General features: G+C 41.1%; 1 protein-coding gene across 1 annotated transcript in view; it reads left to right on the top strand.

Annotated features, from left to right (window-relative positions):
* Positions 1-3,363: 3,363 nt before the first annotated feature.
* The window catches only part of ASB11 (ankyrin repeat and SOCS box containing 11), a gene marked incomplete at its 5' end in the record, with an annotated part of 15,963 nt that continues 2,375 nt past the window's right edge, over positions 3,364-16,951 (top strand). Inside the window, 5 exons of the mRNA XM_027767142.1 lie at positions 3,364-3,516; positions 8,217-8,324; positions 9,982-10,132; positions 12,002-12,136; positions 13,523-13,714. Coding sequence (XP_027622943.1) covers positions 3,364-3,516; positions 8,217-8,324; positions 9,982-10,132; positions 12,002-12,136; positions 13,523-13,714 — 739 coding nt within the window. The remainder of the gene's footprint in view (positions 3,517-8,216; positions 8,325-9,981; positions 10,133-12,001; positions 12,137-13,522; positions 13,715-16,951) is intronic.

Raw genomic sequence — 16,951 nt, 5'->3', positions numbered from 1 at the left:
TGGTTATAGTCCAATTATTTTGTGAATGTCCCCTCACTTTGGTTGCTACAGAATGTCCTCATGATCAGATTCAAATTGTACACTTTGGGCAGAAATCACAGAAGAGAAAGCATGTTCTTCTCATGGCATCTCTTCTGATGACACATAATGTCACTCATCACATTCTGTCACATGGCACGTGGTGCCAAGTTGTCCCATCACTGATGTTAACTTTGATCACGTGGGTGAGGAGGTTTCTACAATTTTCTTACACTGTAAGATTACCCTTGTTCCCTTTACAATTAGTAATTTTTTCACAGGGAGATAAAGTTGAGGCCAATTTTATTATTTTACTTTTTTTGATAATTTTTTTGCTATAAGGCCCGTGTGCTCACTGAAGAGAGAGAGAGAGATATACAGAAAGAGAGAAAGCGAAAAATCAACCCCTAAGGTGGATGAGTTTTTTTTTTTTTTTTTAGAGGTTTTTGCTATAGGGTGCGTGTGCTCACCAGACAGAGAGAGAGAGAGACAGAGAGATAGAAAGTGAGAAATTAACCCCCAGGGGGGATGGCCATGCCACAATACCTTCTCCTCTATTCTCCTCTCGGGATCTTGGGCATGCACACACACGCGCCCTGTGTGAGTTTAAGCCACCAGGTCTGGGACGCGACTACGTGGGAGTCCAGCGACATAGCCATTACTCTAACTGCTGGTCCCCATAAGGCGGATGAGTTTTAAGCCACTGGGTCCAAGAGGCGAACCGTGGTCAACAATGTGGGAGTCCAGCGACAACCATTATGCCATCTGTTGGTCCGTCTTTGTCTTTTTTCAGAGAAAGATCTTTGCTACAGGGTGTGTGCACTCACCAGAGAGACAAAGTCAGAAAACAAGAAATCAACCCCCAGGGGGATGGCCATGCCACAATCCCTTCTCCTCCATTCTTCTCTTGGGATTTTGGGCACGCACGCACACACACCCGACATGAGTTTTAAGCCATCACAGCACACACACCCGACATGAGTTTTAAGCCACCACAGTTGACTGCATGGGAGTCCAACAACGTAACCATTATGCCATCTGCTGGTCCTATTTTTTCTACATTTTGAAGTTAGTGTCCTATTCTGAGGAAGCCCTTTCTCTTCTCCATATTGTATTTCTTTATATCGGTGAAGACTTACAGATTACTCTTTTACTCTCATCATTTATTTGTTTATTTTTACTTTTTATGAGAGAGAGAGAGAGAGCGAGAGAGAGAGATGAGTATTTTTGACAGGGTCTTGCCATATCATGACCATCTTGCCCTAGCCTCCCAGTTAGCTAGAATTACAAGCATATGCTACCACACCAAGCCTCTTTAGGTTGTTCTAGGAACCAAACCTGGGCCTCCCATGTAGCTTCGGCCTCACACAGTGGTACCCTATTGCTTGCATCACACAGTTTTTTTGTTTTTACATTTAATCACTGTGTGTCATTATGGTATATCAGATTTTCCCATCACGAATACTCTGCATACCACTTTGTTCTGATGCTCAAATTATCCCATATTTGGCCAGTGGGAGCCTCTGCAATCCATCTTGTGTGTCTTTTTGACATTTCATAATATTCTCTGAGCACTTCTTCACTCTCTGACAAGATGTATAAGCCCCATCTTAGATGTTTTCTGGCCCAGGCCTGGGATTCAGCCATTTCTTCAAATAATCCTGTCTAGATTTTCTCCATGCACAATTGTTTTTTTAAAAAGATATACACACCTATCTACACTTTGCACCTAAATTTACTTTTAGATATAGCTAGATATATTGAAAAAAAAAAAGAAAATCACATTTCATTCCAATCGCTCCAATATCAATCCAACCCTATAGAGTTCATTCTAGCTTTCCCCATTTTCATAACCCAAAGAATTAAAGATATGTTGAGTTTCAAGGTAGGAAGAGGGTTTACTGAAATGTTTATAACTCTGATTCTCATTCACTGAAAGATTTACTCTTTCCTTGAGGCCTTGTATTATTTCAAACTCACAGAATTCTATCTTTGGTAGGATTTTGTTTTTGCCATGTTTAAATATATGGAAAACTCGAGTTCTTAACACTATCAGGATCACCTAGAAGAGGCTGATAAAAAGCTCTCTATGCCTTAAGTCCAAATTGTATTGTAATCTATTCAGTGTATGATGAGCATAGCCATAATTTGAAAAATGCCTACATTTTGCAAACTGGAGTAGGTTTTCTTCTGAAGTGAATGATTGCCCGTTGGCAATCACTTAATAAAGGATTACTTCTTGAATGCCCATTTGAGCTAATTTGTCTTGTTTGCAGATAAGCAATTGCAAGAAAAATACCTTCATAAGGCAGTCCTGGGGCCATTCCTTAGAGCACTACCCTTCCGTGTTGTACTTACTATTCGTAACTGTCTTGAACACCTAACAGCATGGATGTATTTTTTTGGGCCTAATTATAGACGACTGTTCTTCCCTGATGCTAGATTATTATATCTCTGTTTTACAAATAAGAAAATCGGGATTTGAATTATTTTGGTAACTTTTATAGGGGGAAGTAGATTTTGAACCCAGGCAATCTGGCTCCACTGGCCACATGCCCAGCCATTTCATCAACCTGCCCCACAGCAAAGCTGTTTAAGGAAAAAATATTTGGAGGATTAGGTCATCTGAAAAAAACAGCATTCTGCATTATAATAGATACACTTCATTGTCAAATAAAGCCAAGACAATTACCCAGGGAATTGAAGAAAACCTATTTTCCCTGATCCCTTAGCATCTTCCACATGGCGCTCAGACTGTTGAGTCTCTGGAGTGTGGGTAAGGGTGGGAGTCAGGGGAAGGCTGAAAATGTGGAAGCTCATTGACCTTCTTTGCACTTCTTTTTGCCTCATTTAGAGCTATCAGATTTAAGCACTGGGCACTATATATTTGAACTAAATCTATTGCTTATTTTAAAAATAATGATTTACTTTTATTTACATTTAATCACCATACATCTTTACAGTGTAAAAAATGTTTTTTCCCAGCATGAATAAGGTGCGTATTAGTCAAGTCAAAAACGTTAGCATACACGTTATCATCAGCAGATAACTTTTCATTTTTGTGTCTATTAAATGTGTTGGTTTTCCCCTGATCACTTCTCTCCCACCTCCTATTACCCACTCCCTAATACTCCCCGCAATGTCTCCAGTATCTACAGTTGCCCTCTCTGAATCTATTGCTTGTTAAAAACTGTCCCTGAAAAGCCAGAAAGATAAACTGTGCCCCATCTCAGCACATACCGCCAAACTAATGGACTTTACACTCAGTAGCCTGTTAACCCTAAAAATGACTGACAAGAGTCTGATGCTTGGTACCTTCTCCCCTTTTCCCTAAATCTCTCACAGTGGGTGGGCAGCATGAGCAAGTTTCAGGAAGAAGTCTCCAAGACCTTGATTCTGAGCTTGATTTGTATTTCAGACTGCTGGGCTGATCGATCCCCACTTCATGAAGCTGCGGCCCAGGGGCGCTTATTGGCCCTTAAAACCTTACTTACACAAGTAAGTAAACTGAAGACTTGATTCTTTGTGCTTATGCTATAATCAAGCATCAATCTTTGTTGGCTTTGGCTATAGCAGAGGTCTTGCTTATCCCATCTGGGTCCCAGTACTGCCATTCTAGTTGTCTGTATCCTCTTGTACCTCACCATTTGTTTCTCTTGCCTCTCTTTTCCTGGGAAACTGCTTCATTCTCTGTACAACTCTCTTCTCCCACTTATGGAGCTTCCTTTACCTCCCAGGAAGTTCCCCTGTGAGGGATCATGAAAGATGCTCTCAAAATTACTTTGCACTAACTCACCTCATACTCTCCTAGTGTGTGTTCCTGACTACACTCCTGAAGTTGTGTTTGTCAGCTACTGCTGTGTAACAAATCTTCTGAAAGCATAGTGGCTAAAAACAGCATACACAGGGACCAGCAGTTAGCGTAATGGCTATGTCACTGCACTCTCATGTAGTCGACTGTGGTTCAAGTCCCAGACCCGGTGGCTTAAACTCACGCTGAGTGCATGTGTGTGCATGCCCAAGATCCTGAGAAGAGAACGGAAGAGAAAGGATTGTGGCATGGCCATCCCCCCTGGGGGGGATTTCTCGCTTTCTGTCTCTCCATCTCTCTCTGTCTTTCTGGCAAGCACATGAGCCCTACAAAAGCCTCTCTGAAAAAAAGAAAAAAAAAAAAACCAGCATACACATAATCTCACAGTTTCTGTGGACCAGGGAGCAGGTTAGCTAGGTGGTTCTGGCTCAGGGTATCTTGCAGACTACAAGTATCAGCCAGGACAGTGGTCATATCACAGTAAAATGGGGAGAGGATATGTTTTCAAACTCACTCACAGAGTGGTTAGCAAACCTCAGTTTCTAGCCACATTGCCTCTCCATAGGAATGTGTCATGAGATGGCAGGTGGCATCTTCCAGAGAGAGCACAAGAGAGTGCCTAAGAAGTTATTTTTTGTTTTATTTTGTTTTTATAATCTAATCTCCAAACTGACACCTTGTTACTTTTGCCATATTCTACTCATTAGTTGTAAATTGGTAAGTTCAGCCCACATTCAAGGAGAAGGAATTATACCAATGAGATAATACCAGGAACTTGGGCTCAATGGGTGCCATCCTAGAGACCGACTACCCCAATGTCACACTATTTCAAGAGAAAGCTTTAACATAGGTTGACAGGTGGGTAAGTCTTACTCCTAAGGGCAGATTTATTCAAGTCTCAATTATTAAGTCTACTTTATTTGTATTTATGATTATATCTTCAGCATCTAAATATTTGTGAAATGAATGAAAGAAAGTGTGCATGCTTCATTTGCTTTGTTTTGGAGTCCACGTGTGTACAAAGGATGAGTCATTATGCCTTTTTTTCCACATCTTAGCAATCACCTAACCTGGCTTCTCTACCATTTTGAATTTATAGACAGCTGGGCGCACTGCTGTGTGTGTGTGTGCATGTGTGTGTGTGTGTGTGTGTGTGTGTGTATTTTTGCTTTTTCCTTTATGAAATGTGTTACTTCTTTTTTTCCCACATTATTTATTATTTGTTTTTTGTCTATACTTTCAATCATATTGTTTGACTTACAATGAGACCATTTCGATATGTGCACATTTCTCCCCAGACGGGCTGGGTGATACCACAGCAATAGCAAAATACTCTTTGAGGCTGATCCACAAAGGAAGGTTCTGGTTTCACATCTGAAGACCTCCCTATACATGCTGGGCATGCATAGGCCCATGATTTTCTCTGTCTCTCTCTCTCATGGAAGAAATAAACAAACTTAAAAAAAAAAGTAGAGGCAGGAGGAAAACAGTCCTGCCAGCAATCATCAAATGGGCTTTGTACATTTTGTGTGATTTTATTTTTTAGTATGTACTATAGGCACATAGTTCAAAAATTAAAATGATATAAAAAGGTACATGGTAAAAGTCTTACCTCTACCTTTTCCCTCGCAGCCTCCCATGTCAATACTTTCATTAGTATTTTTAATAAGTGTTATAATTTGGGATACTTGTAAAGAAGAGTTAGACAGATAGCATGGGGAGATCCCAAGTACCCTTCACCCAGCTCTCCGTAATGTCAACATCTTACATAGCCATGGTACATTAGTCAAAAAGAAGAAAGAGAGAAAGAGAGAGAAAGAAAGAAAGAAAGAAAGAAAGAAAGAAAGAAAGAAAGAAAGAAAGAAAGAAAGAAAGAAAGAAAGAAAGAAAAGAAAAAGAAATCACCATTGCTACAATACCATTAGCTAAACTGCAGACTGGTATTTCACCAGTTTTTCCACTAGTGTCATTTGTTTGTTCCAGGATCCAATCCAGGATCCCACATTACACATAGCACTTCTTCATTTTTAGTTGTACTTCATAAGTGTGTTAGCTTCAGTAGTGTGCTTACATGTGTAAGGAACATAATGTGTAGAAAAGTTCAACTTTCTTTTTGCTTCATCTCCATTTCTTTATCCTTACACACTAGTCAAAAACATATTATTTTACCTTTTTTAACCTTTATTTAACATTTAGATAGTGTGGTAAATGTGAGTAAAACATTAAACCGACATGAGTAAATGTGAGTAAAACATTACACCAAGGTTTAGGACCTCCTAGTCATCACGCTGGCGTCACTAACAGTTGAGGAACCTTCAGTTTTATACATAATTTGACCTTCCTCCTTCTCCATTTCTCATGCACAGTTAAGGTAATTCATTCTAGATGATCTTGAGGCCTGTCCAGCATTACATTCCTATAATCCAGGGATTCTGAGATTTTGCACATATCAGTAAAATACTGCTGCCACCTTGTGGACTAGTCTGTTTTCTTATTTTCTTAAAAGGAAATATGTGAGAAAGAGAGAAGAAAAAGACTTTTGTACTGTACTAGATGCCCAATTTGAAGTATGCAGCACAGCTCTAAAGTAGTGACGTCATATTCAGGGCATGAAAATGGACAGGACCCAGGAGGTATGGTGAGGCCTTGTAATGAAAGGACAGACAGTAGTGGGAAGTCTCAGCTGCTGGCTACGGTGGGGAGGCAGGGACATCTGGTAGGAGACCATGCATATGTAGGTTGGAGTTTGGGGTTCAGGGTCACGTGCTGGGTTTTGGAAGCTTTCAGAAGGCCAATTATAAAGCAGGGAATGAAAAACAAGGGCTCATCTGAGGACCAACCAGAGACCTAAGTCCTTCTGCAGATAGAAAGTAGTCATCATTGGGGAAAATGGCAAGAGCCAAGTTTTTAAAATCAGGGTACCAAGTCAGAGTTGTCCAGCTGCTAATCTGACCTTGTCATCTGTCACATGGACTCCAGGACAAGGAAGACAGAGCATAGCAATACGAGGGGGGAGAATCATGAAGGTGCCAGAACAGAGTGATGACATTGTGCCTAGGTAAGAAGATGAGGGCGGGGGGAAGTGTCTGGTTCTAGGCCTTGGCACTTCAGTCTCTCAATGCAGTGGCACAACTTGGGGCTCTTAGGAGCACTTTCTCCTTTTTACTCTTGTGCCCAGGACCCATCCTCTGTTCCAGCCCCATGTCTACCTCTGGAACATCTCTGTACACTATCACCTACTCCCCACACCCACCCTGTTTACGCCAGAGTAGGCCCATACCAGCCTGCCTGGCCTCAGTGATATCTCCACGGCTCTCCTTGCCTTTGTGTCCCATCCCTACCACTGCAATCAACCCTCCGTGCTGCTATCAACATGCTTCTCCTAAAATGACTGACCTATTAGTCCAGAATTGCTATGACCTCACAGACATCATTGGTACCTTGTTCCCTCAAAGACATGCACCCCCTGCTTGGAAATCAAGGCCTATCTGATCTGGCTCCAACTCACTGTCCTCCTTTACCTCCCATCTCCAACTTCCCCTTTCTTCTCCAACCATGATCCAGAAACAGTCAACCATCCAGATGAAGCTTTGCCACACTCTCTGTTACTTCCTGCATTTCTCTCCTAATGTTATACTTTTTCTTTGACTTCTTAGCTTGAAACATTTTATGCTTGAAGTCATAGCAAAATCCCACCTGACTTGTGAAGTTTTTAGCTTTTTTTAGAGAGAGATTTTTGCTATAGGGTATATACATTATCTGGAGACACAGAGAGAGACAGAAAGACAGAGACAGGGAGAAAACACTCCCTAGAGGGGCTGGCCCATGCCACAATCCCCTTCTCCTCCATTCTCTCCTCAGGATTTTGGGCCTGCACACACGAATGTCTGGCATGTTTCAAGCCACCAGCTCTGGGACTCAAACCACAATCAGCCATGTGGAAGTCCAGTGCCACAATTACTATGCCATCTGCTGGCCCTGAAGCTTTTTCTTACTTCCCAAGCCAGATCTAAGGAGACTCCATCCATTCTTCCAGCTGAAATTTGAACACACTCCCATATAGCAATATTCTTGCATTTTGGTTTATCATTTCTGCCTCCCCACGAGCTTCTTGAAGGAGAGAGATCCATGCCATGTCATAACCTTTGAAGACCCAGATTCTAGCACATTGTCTGGCCTAGAATGCTGAATAAGCATTCATAAATGAATAAATTTGATATAGGCTCCCATACTGTATTTAGACTCCCCTGGTCATGGCCTCTACTCCCCTTTATATGGTGTTAATGTTATACCTGAAGGCTGTGAAAGCATCATAAATATGTCAAGCAACATTGCTTGTGTTGCTACCGCTAATGCAACATTTAATCCTTTTCTCTCCAAATTATAGGGTGTCAATGTGAACCTTGTGACAATTAACCGGGTTTCTTCTCTACATGAGGCATGCCTTGGAGGTCATGTGGCCTGTGCTAAAGCCTTACTGGAAAATGGTGCACACGTGAGTACCACCCCTACCCATCAGGGTCCGTCTGCTCAGGTGCACCTGCTAATATCTAAAGAGGCACAATATTCTAGCTACTTACCTGCTGTGAGTATGAGCAGGCCTGTTCCCATCCATGTCCATATTCCATCATTCAGGTTACTCCTTTCTATTCAGTTTGAACCCCCATGTGTGAACATTCAGATATGATAATTTATAGGAGTCTCAAAATTGTGATGATGACTTGAAAAAAACCTTTATTGTGAAACATTAAAAAGAACACATTTTTTGTGTTTGTCCTACATTTCAGTCATATCAGAGCCTCCCCTAGAATGCCTTGTTCCCCAATCTGTTGTTGGTATTCAAAGATGCCTCCCAGCTGTCTGGTTCTCACGTGTTCCCGTGTGGTTGGAGACACCATGTAGATGGCTATTTTCATTTTCTTTTTCAAATCATATTGCTAATTGCACTAGCAAAGGATGGCTATTTTCTATGCACCTTTGGCTTGGTCAAGAGCTCTTTAGGAGTCACAGCTAGCATATGCAACTTGTATGGCTTATACTTGACCAGGGAAATTTCTGATAAGAAAGATAGCATAACTGTGAGGAATTCCTAAGCAGTTTGTTTGTTTGTTTGTTTTCAAAACTGAGATTTTGAAACCTTAAGCTAGTCGATTTCTCCAGTACTATTGATTCTTGCTATGTTTGTTCATGGCTGGGAGGGGAAGTCAGCTCCTTAGAAATGGAAAATAGGGAACCAGCAGTTAGTGTAATGGCTATGTCGCTGGACTCCCATGTAGTCGACCGCGGTTCACGTCCCGGACCCGGTGGCTTAAAACTCATGCCAGGCACATGTGCGTGCGTGCCCAAGATCCCGAGAGGAGAATGGAGGAGAAGGGATTGAGGCATGGCCATCCCCCCGGGGGGGTGATTTCTCACTTTCTGTCTCTATGTCTCTCTCTGTCTGGTGAGCACATGCGCCCTATAGCGAAAACCTCTCCAAAAAAAGAAGAAATGGAAAATAAAACTAAGTGGTTTTGGAAATGTTTGCACACACGCCCGGCTGAGTTTTAAGCCACCGGGTCTGAGACGTGAACTGCGGTCAACTACATGGGAGTTCAGTGACATAGCCATTACGCTAACTGTTGGTCCCCCGCAAATGTTTATTGAGTGCTTACTGGGTATCAGGCAATGTTTTTGTTTTGTTTTGTTTTGTTGTTTGTTTGTTTTTTGGAGAGGTTTTTTGCTATAGGGCACGTGCGCTCGCCAGACAGAGAGAGACATAGAGACAGAAAGCGAGAAATCACCCCCAGGGGGGATGGTCACGCCGCAATCCCTTCTCCTCCATTCTCCTCTCCAGATCTTGGGCCTGCACACACATGCACCCAGCATGAGGTTAAGCCACCAAGTCCGGGACTTGAACCACAGTTGACTACATGGGAATCCAGCAACATAGCCATTACACTAACTGCTGGTCCCGCAGGCAATGTTTTAAGTACTTAACATATAGTAACTCATTTGATCCACCCAATGGCCTCATGAGGTTTCATAATACTGTAAACATGTAGAGTTTTCTCACTCATTCACTTCCCTAGGTAGATATATAGGAATAAAGGCTTGAAATTGGTGAGGAAAAAACTAATGAATCCTCTTGGCCTCTCTCTGCCCATCATTAGGTCAATGCAGTGACAGTTCATGGAGCCACACCCCTCTTCAATGCTTGCTGCAGTGGCAGTGTTGGATGTGTCAGTGTGCTGCTGGAGTTTGGAGCCAAGGCCCAGCTCGAGGTGCACCTGGCTTCACCCATCCATGAGGCAGTAAAGAGAGGTAAACGAACCATCACAACGCACACAGAACACTGTGGGCTCACTCCAACCTGCATGACTCAATGGTCTAGTGTTAGTCATGCAACAGTTGCCAATTGTCGTCATCATTAGAATATGTGTGACAGAAATCCCACAGCAGTAATTTCAGTTTGCCTGACTCTTCAGGAGATACCATTGAGGCATGGAACAGCTCTTCTTATAACCTGGGGAGATCTCAGATGTCCCATTTCCTGGGGACAGTCTTGCAGCAGGCCTTTCCTGAGCCTCTTTGCTGGTGTTTTGGTGGCAGCTGGTCCACCCAAGGCAGTAGTTGTGACTTCCATGAATTGTACTGTGCTTATTGTGTCTGCTCTTACTAGAAAAGAACAGTTCATCCCCAAAGCTCATGAAATACTGATGACTAACATGAAATAAGTTATGAAAGTATCTGAAAGATAAGGCTGATACTATCTCTGATGGAATAGTAAACATAACTGTAGATAATAAATAATACACTCCAGATGAGCTGATGAGCTCAAGGCCATAGTTATTGGGAAAAAATAACAACTTTAAAAAGGCATGTCATATAAATAGCTATTAATTAATAAATGATGTCAATCATTTCCCAAACATCTCATGTAAGTCTTTCAAGTTATAGAGTAATGGATACCTTGGAAATGATATGAAAGATTTTTAAAAAGTTAATATTGAAGTAAAAATTAATGTTATTTTCATTTCCTTCCATATGTTTAAAAATGGATATTTACTGGGAATGGTTTGAATTATTTCAGTAATTCTGCAATGTTTGGCTAATTATCTGTGGAGCAATTAGCAATCTCTGTGCCTATAGCATGTACATATGCCTGTTGAAAATATGCAATTCATGTGTCTTTACATATTTTTTTTCTGCATTGTAAAAGCATATTAAACAACATCCACAGAATGGAAGAATAATTAGCAAATTCATTATTTTAGATACTATTGTATTACTGCTAGTAATACAATTAACTTTTATATATTCATTTAAAAACTTCTTGTGAATACTTGAATACTTAAACTACGCTGTTTCATTTTCTGCAAAATAAAAAAAAATATTATTCGGAAATATTTACTACGTATCTGCATTTTGCCAGGTAGTTTTAGGAAATAAATAAATATTTATTGGTACTATTGGTTCCAACAGTAGAATAGAATAATATCCACCCAATATTATTATTTCTGGATTCTTAAGTCTTTTTTTTTTTTGAGAGATTTTCGCTGTAGGGCGCATGCACTCATCAGACAGACAGAGAGAGACATAGAGACAGAAAGCAAGAAATCACCCCCCAGGGGGGATGGTCATGCCACAATCCCTTCTCCTCCATTCTCCTCTCGGGATCTTGGGCACGCACGCACACGCGCCCGGCGTGAGTTTTAAGCCACCGGGTCCAGGATGCGAACCGCGATCAACTACGTGGGAGTCTAGCGACATAGCCATTACGCTAACTGCTGGTTCCCTGGATTCTTAAGTCTTTAAACTTCCATAAATAATCTGGGGCATAGTCTGAGTCAATATCTTGACATATTGGTATTATAATCCAGGTAAAATATTTACTGATGTTAATAAATTATTTGAACCTACATAATCTTGATTTGTACATTTTAATGCCTATTAATACCTAAATTGCAACTTGTGATAACTCAGGTCTAGAATGAAGCTTACTTTCCTGTTATCTATAAAGAAAAGATTGATGAAATTAATTAATGATAATAAAAGTTTTAAATCTTTAAATCTTAACAGAGAACTAACGTAACACTGTTTTTTGAGAGATTTTTGCTATGAGTAATCCTGTAATTCTGTGAATATTAAATATATCCCTTACTTGAGTGAGGTTGTCTTTTGTTCTACCAGGTCACACACAGTGCATGGAGATTCTGCTGGCAAATAATGTTAACATTGACCAAGAATTGCCTCGTCTTGGGACTCCCCTGTATGTGGCCTGCACTTTTCAGCAAGTAGACTGTGTGAAGAAACTTCTAGACTTAGGTAATTTCCAGAATCTTTTCAAGAGAAGAACCTGTTAACTTTTTTGGTTATATGTGGTTTCAAAGAAGGTCTTGGCAGGTTAAAAAAAGAAATACATCCATAGCATTTGATGTTTGAATGCTTATTATAGAACTTCTCCAGAGAAAAGGGTGTGTTTTTCAGTTCTGCTTCTTTTTTTTTTTTTTGGAGAGATTTTCACTGTAGGGCGCATGCGCTCGCCAGACAGACAGAGAGAGACATAGAGACAGAAAGCGAGAAATCACCCCCCAGGGGGGATGGTCACGCCGCAATCCCTTCTCCATTCTCCTCTCAGGATCTTGGGCACGCACGCACACGTGCCCGGCGTGAGTTTTAAGCCACCGGGTCCGGGACATGAACCGCGGTCTACTACGTGGGAGTCCAGTGACATAGCCATTACGCTAACTGCTGGTTCCCAGTTCTGCTTCTTTTGATGCTAGCTGGTTGATCAGAGGCTGGTTCTCTCTGGTGGTCTCAAATTGGCTGCCAGCAAAACGTGGGCTTGTAGCCCTTCTCATCCATACACAGCCAAGAAAGACCATTAGCTCTTTTGGAGTCACATGCCCATCTCTGAACCAATTATGGTGACCAAAGAAATATTATACAATGCACTAGCTTAGGACAAGATTTCAGTTTCTGCAGTTACTGGAAACACATGAACTGAGAAGGACAAGAGGATGAGTTCCTAGGGGGGAATCTGAATGGGGTTACCAGGATGATACTAGATAGTAAAAGACATAGACATTTGCCACAGACTGTTTTACATCTATCCTACTCTATTTAGTCATTTTTTTAAATTTCAAAAGGCACATATAGAAATCAAGAGTTCAGAGAAAAGTACGGTATCTTGAAACTATGTATTATTTGGTTAAAGAGTCACCAAACTTAGCTATGACATAAAGGTGGAGGTTGTGGTAAGAACCTTTAGTTGAGTGTTTTTATCTTCAAGAATTTTTTTGTCTTTTTTATTTCCCTTCATTTATGGTTCTCTGTAGTAAGTTCAGAGATGTTTGAGCCTCAAATAATACAAGTACCAATTAAATTTACTTTTATTCTTTGCCAGAAAATCAAAATAATCTAATAGCAACCTCAATTATTTTGTTTTATATGTGACACAGCTCATGTGGGAAAGCAAGTAAAGTATTTAAGATAACTGAAAATATCCAAATTCATATTCCTCACCAAAATATTTTGACATGGACTGAGTTAACATTGCTGAGGTTTTAAGCTCAAGTCATGAGTTTTCAAAGAGGGTCTTCAAACATGTCATGGCATTTAAGATATCTTTATATCCAATGACTCTATCTTGGGCTTATTGTAGTTGACATTAACATTTAGCTTTGAACAGTGGCCCTCTGCTTTGTTAAGGAGCCAGTGTGGACCAGGGCCAGTGGTTGGACACCCCCCTCCATGCTGCAGCAAGGCAGTCCAGTGTGGAGGTCATCGACCTGCTAACCAGCTATGGGGCTAACTTGAAGCGCAGAAACTCTCAAGGCAAGAGGGCACTGGATGTGGTGGCTCCAAAAAGCAGGATGGAGAAGGCGCTCCTGCGCCACAGAGGTAACCATGGGCTGGGTATCCACCTCTCTTTCATAAACACACTGCTGTCTCTCCTTCCTGTCTTGTTCCTAGAGTTTTCTATCTTTTCATTTTCTCTTTTGAATTGGGAGTGGCTTTGTGGGAGGTGGCAAGATATCACTGATATATATTCTGGAAATTTATGTCTGCGTACAGCAGTCCCCCTTGATGTGGGAGATACATTCCAAGGCCCCAGATGGAGGCCTGAAATGGTGGATAGTCCCCAACCCTGTCAGATATTTTTTTTGTTACATGTGCATATCTATGATAAAGTTTACTTTATTAATCAGGCAAAATAAAAGATTATTAACAATAACTAATAAGCAAATAGAACAATCATAATATACTGTAATAAAAGTTCTGTAAATATAGTCTCTCTCCCTTTCTCAAAATATCTTAATTGCACTCACCTATTTTTGGACAACAGTCGAGTACCGGCAACCAAAACCCAGAAAGCAAAACCATGGGTATGGCTCAGACTGCCACACATTCACTGAAAACCAAAGGGCGTTTACCTACAACTGGATTGCTGCTTTGTATTTTGCGTGTTTTCACCTTGGAAAGGTTGAACTTCCATGTCTGTAAGCATATGGCTAGGCAAATCAAAACTATTCTTTGTAATATTGGAAGGCAGTCCAGGGGCAGGTTAGAATTAGAGGCAGTAGGATTACATGGTGTATATTTCAGAAACCTGACTAAATGCTGAGGGTGGTCTGCCTATTCTCCAGGTCAGGGTGGCTGGGTCTGTGATTCTCATTGCCTCACTACCATTTCTACCATGGGCTTTAAAGACAACTATATAGATCCCAGAGGAGAGAGGGTGAATTTCCAAGGTGTTTCATAGCCCCAATTCAAAAGAAAACCACCATGTTATGTCTATACAGTGTGAGAACATTTTCTGAACCTATATTGATCATTTTTATGCTTTTTTTTAAAGAATTATTTTAACTTTATTTATTTTATTTTTATTATTTATTTATTTTAATTTGACCAGCGAGAGAGAGAGAGAGAAAGCAAGCTGCCGGGTCCAGGACTCGAACCACGGTCAGCCATGTGGGAGTCTAGCACCTTAACCACCTCACCACCTGCCAGCCCCACTGAATTCTTAAAACCTTAAAGCAGTGAGAACTTGATAGTAGTTGAGTTTGTGCCAGCTACATTATGGGAAAGTAGAACCATGAAGAGGTTGGTTTGCAGAAGGGCACATAGCTACTAAGTAGCACTAAGATTTTTAAAAATAATTATTTTATTTAACTTTATTTATTTACTTATTTTAATTTGACCAGAGAAGGACAGAGTAATAGTGAGAGTAAGAGAGAGAGAAAGTGAGAAAGCAAGCTACCAGTTCTAGGACTCCTCAAACCGCAGTCAGCCATGTGGGAGTCCAGCGCCCTTAACCACGCCACCTGCCAGCCCCAGTAGCACTAACATTTTATCCAGGCCATATGATCCCAGAATGCACTCTTAATGTTATGAGGCTCCAATCCTGAATCTTCTGTAAGGATTTCCAGTGGAGAGAGGTCTCATTTCACTTATTGGTTCCATTCTGTGAACCCACCGCCATTTTTTTTTTGAGAGGTTTTTCACTATAGACGCGTGCGCTCGCCAGACAGAGAGAGACAGAGAGACAGAAAGTGAGAAATCACCCCCCAGGGGGGATGGCCATGCTGCAATCCCTTCTCCCCCGTTCTCCTCTCGGGATCTTGGGCACACACGCACACACGCCCGGTGTGAGTTTTAAGCCACTGGGTCCTGGACGCGAACCGCGGTTGACTATGTGGGAGTCCAGCGATGTAGCCATTACGCCAACTGCTGGTCCCAACCAACCGCCATGTTTTGTACACCTTCCAAGGGGAATACTTGGTTTAATTGTATTAGGACTAGTCTCTCTAAATCAGTGTATCTCAATTAAGCTTTAATGTGAGTATCAATTACTTGAGGATCTTATTAAGATATAGATTCAGATTCAGGAGGTCTAAACACTGCATGTCTAGCAGGCTCCCAGGTGATACTGATACTGCTGGTCTAAGAATCACACTTAAAGTACCACTGGTCTAGATTATTCCCAATTATCTAGATCACTAGTAATTGTTCTTTTATTTAAATCTCCACAGTATGAATGATCATCTTCCTTAGCAGATTCCTGGTTGGAAATATCAGGTACTTTCCAACTGTTAGCTACAGTTGTCCATCAGTATCCACAGGGGACTGGTTCCAGTCTTTAGTATTTCTTCAGTATTTTCATATAATCTACATATATCCTCCTATATAGTTTAATAATTATTTATTTAATTTTGTTTATTATTATTACTTTAAAATTTGCTATAGGGCACATGTGCTCATGAGAGAGAGAGAGAGAGAAATAGAGAAAAGTGAGAAAGCAAGCCACCAAGTCAGCTCTATGTGAGTCCAGCACCTTAACTACCACACCACCTGCTGGCCCCCTCCTGTATACTTTAAATCATTTCTAGATTACTTATAATACCTCATATAATGTAAATGCTATGTTAATTTTGTAATACTGCATTGTTTTAAAATTTGTATTATTTTTATTCTTGTATTGTTTGATTTCATTGTGTTTTTCCTGAATATTTTTTATTCTCAGTTGCTTGAATACACAGATGCAGAACAAGCAGAGATAGGAGACCAACTATAGTTCAGAGCAGTTTTTATATTTCCTATTTTTCTCCATTCAAATGTTTCCAGGTCTAGAATTTGCATTCCTTTTTTTTAATAATTTTTTTTAGAGGTTTTTGCTATAGGGCGCGTGCACTAGCCAGACAGAGAGAGACAGAGAGACAGAAAGCGAGAAATCATCCCCCCCCCGGGGGGGAGCCATGCCGCAATCCCTTCTCCTCCATTCTCCTCTTGGGATCTTGGGCACGCACGCACACGCACTCAGTGTGAGTTTTAAACCACCGGGTCCGGAACATGAACTGCTGTCGACTACATGGGAATCCAGCGACATAACCATTACGCTAACTGCTGGTCCCATAGAATTTGCATTTCTTATAAGAAGTTTCTCTGTCTCTGTCTTCGTGAATATAGCCACTTGCTCAAGGAGTAATGCCAGCTACATCAGAATTCACTCATGTTTGAACTTCTGTAGAAAAACCAGACAATTGGGATCAGCAATTAGCGTAATGGCTATGTCGTTGGACTCCCACGTAGTCAACCACGGTTTGAGTCCTGGACCCGGTGGCTTAAAATTCACGCTGG

Source organism: Tupaia chinensis, unplaced genomic scaffold, assembly GCF_000334495.1.
Source record: "Tupaia chinensis unplaced genomic scaffold, TupChi_1.0 Scaffold143954_1, whole genome shotgun sequence".
Lineage (NCBI taxonomy): Eukaryota > Metazoa > Chordata > Mammalia > Scandentia > Tupaiidae > Tupaia > Tupaia belangeri.
The sequence above is the reverse complement of the archived record's forward strand: the minus strand, read 5'-3'. Positions and strand labels throughout refer to the sequence as shown.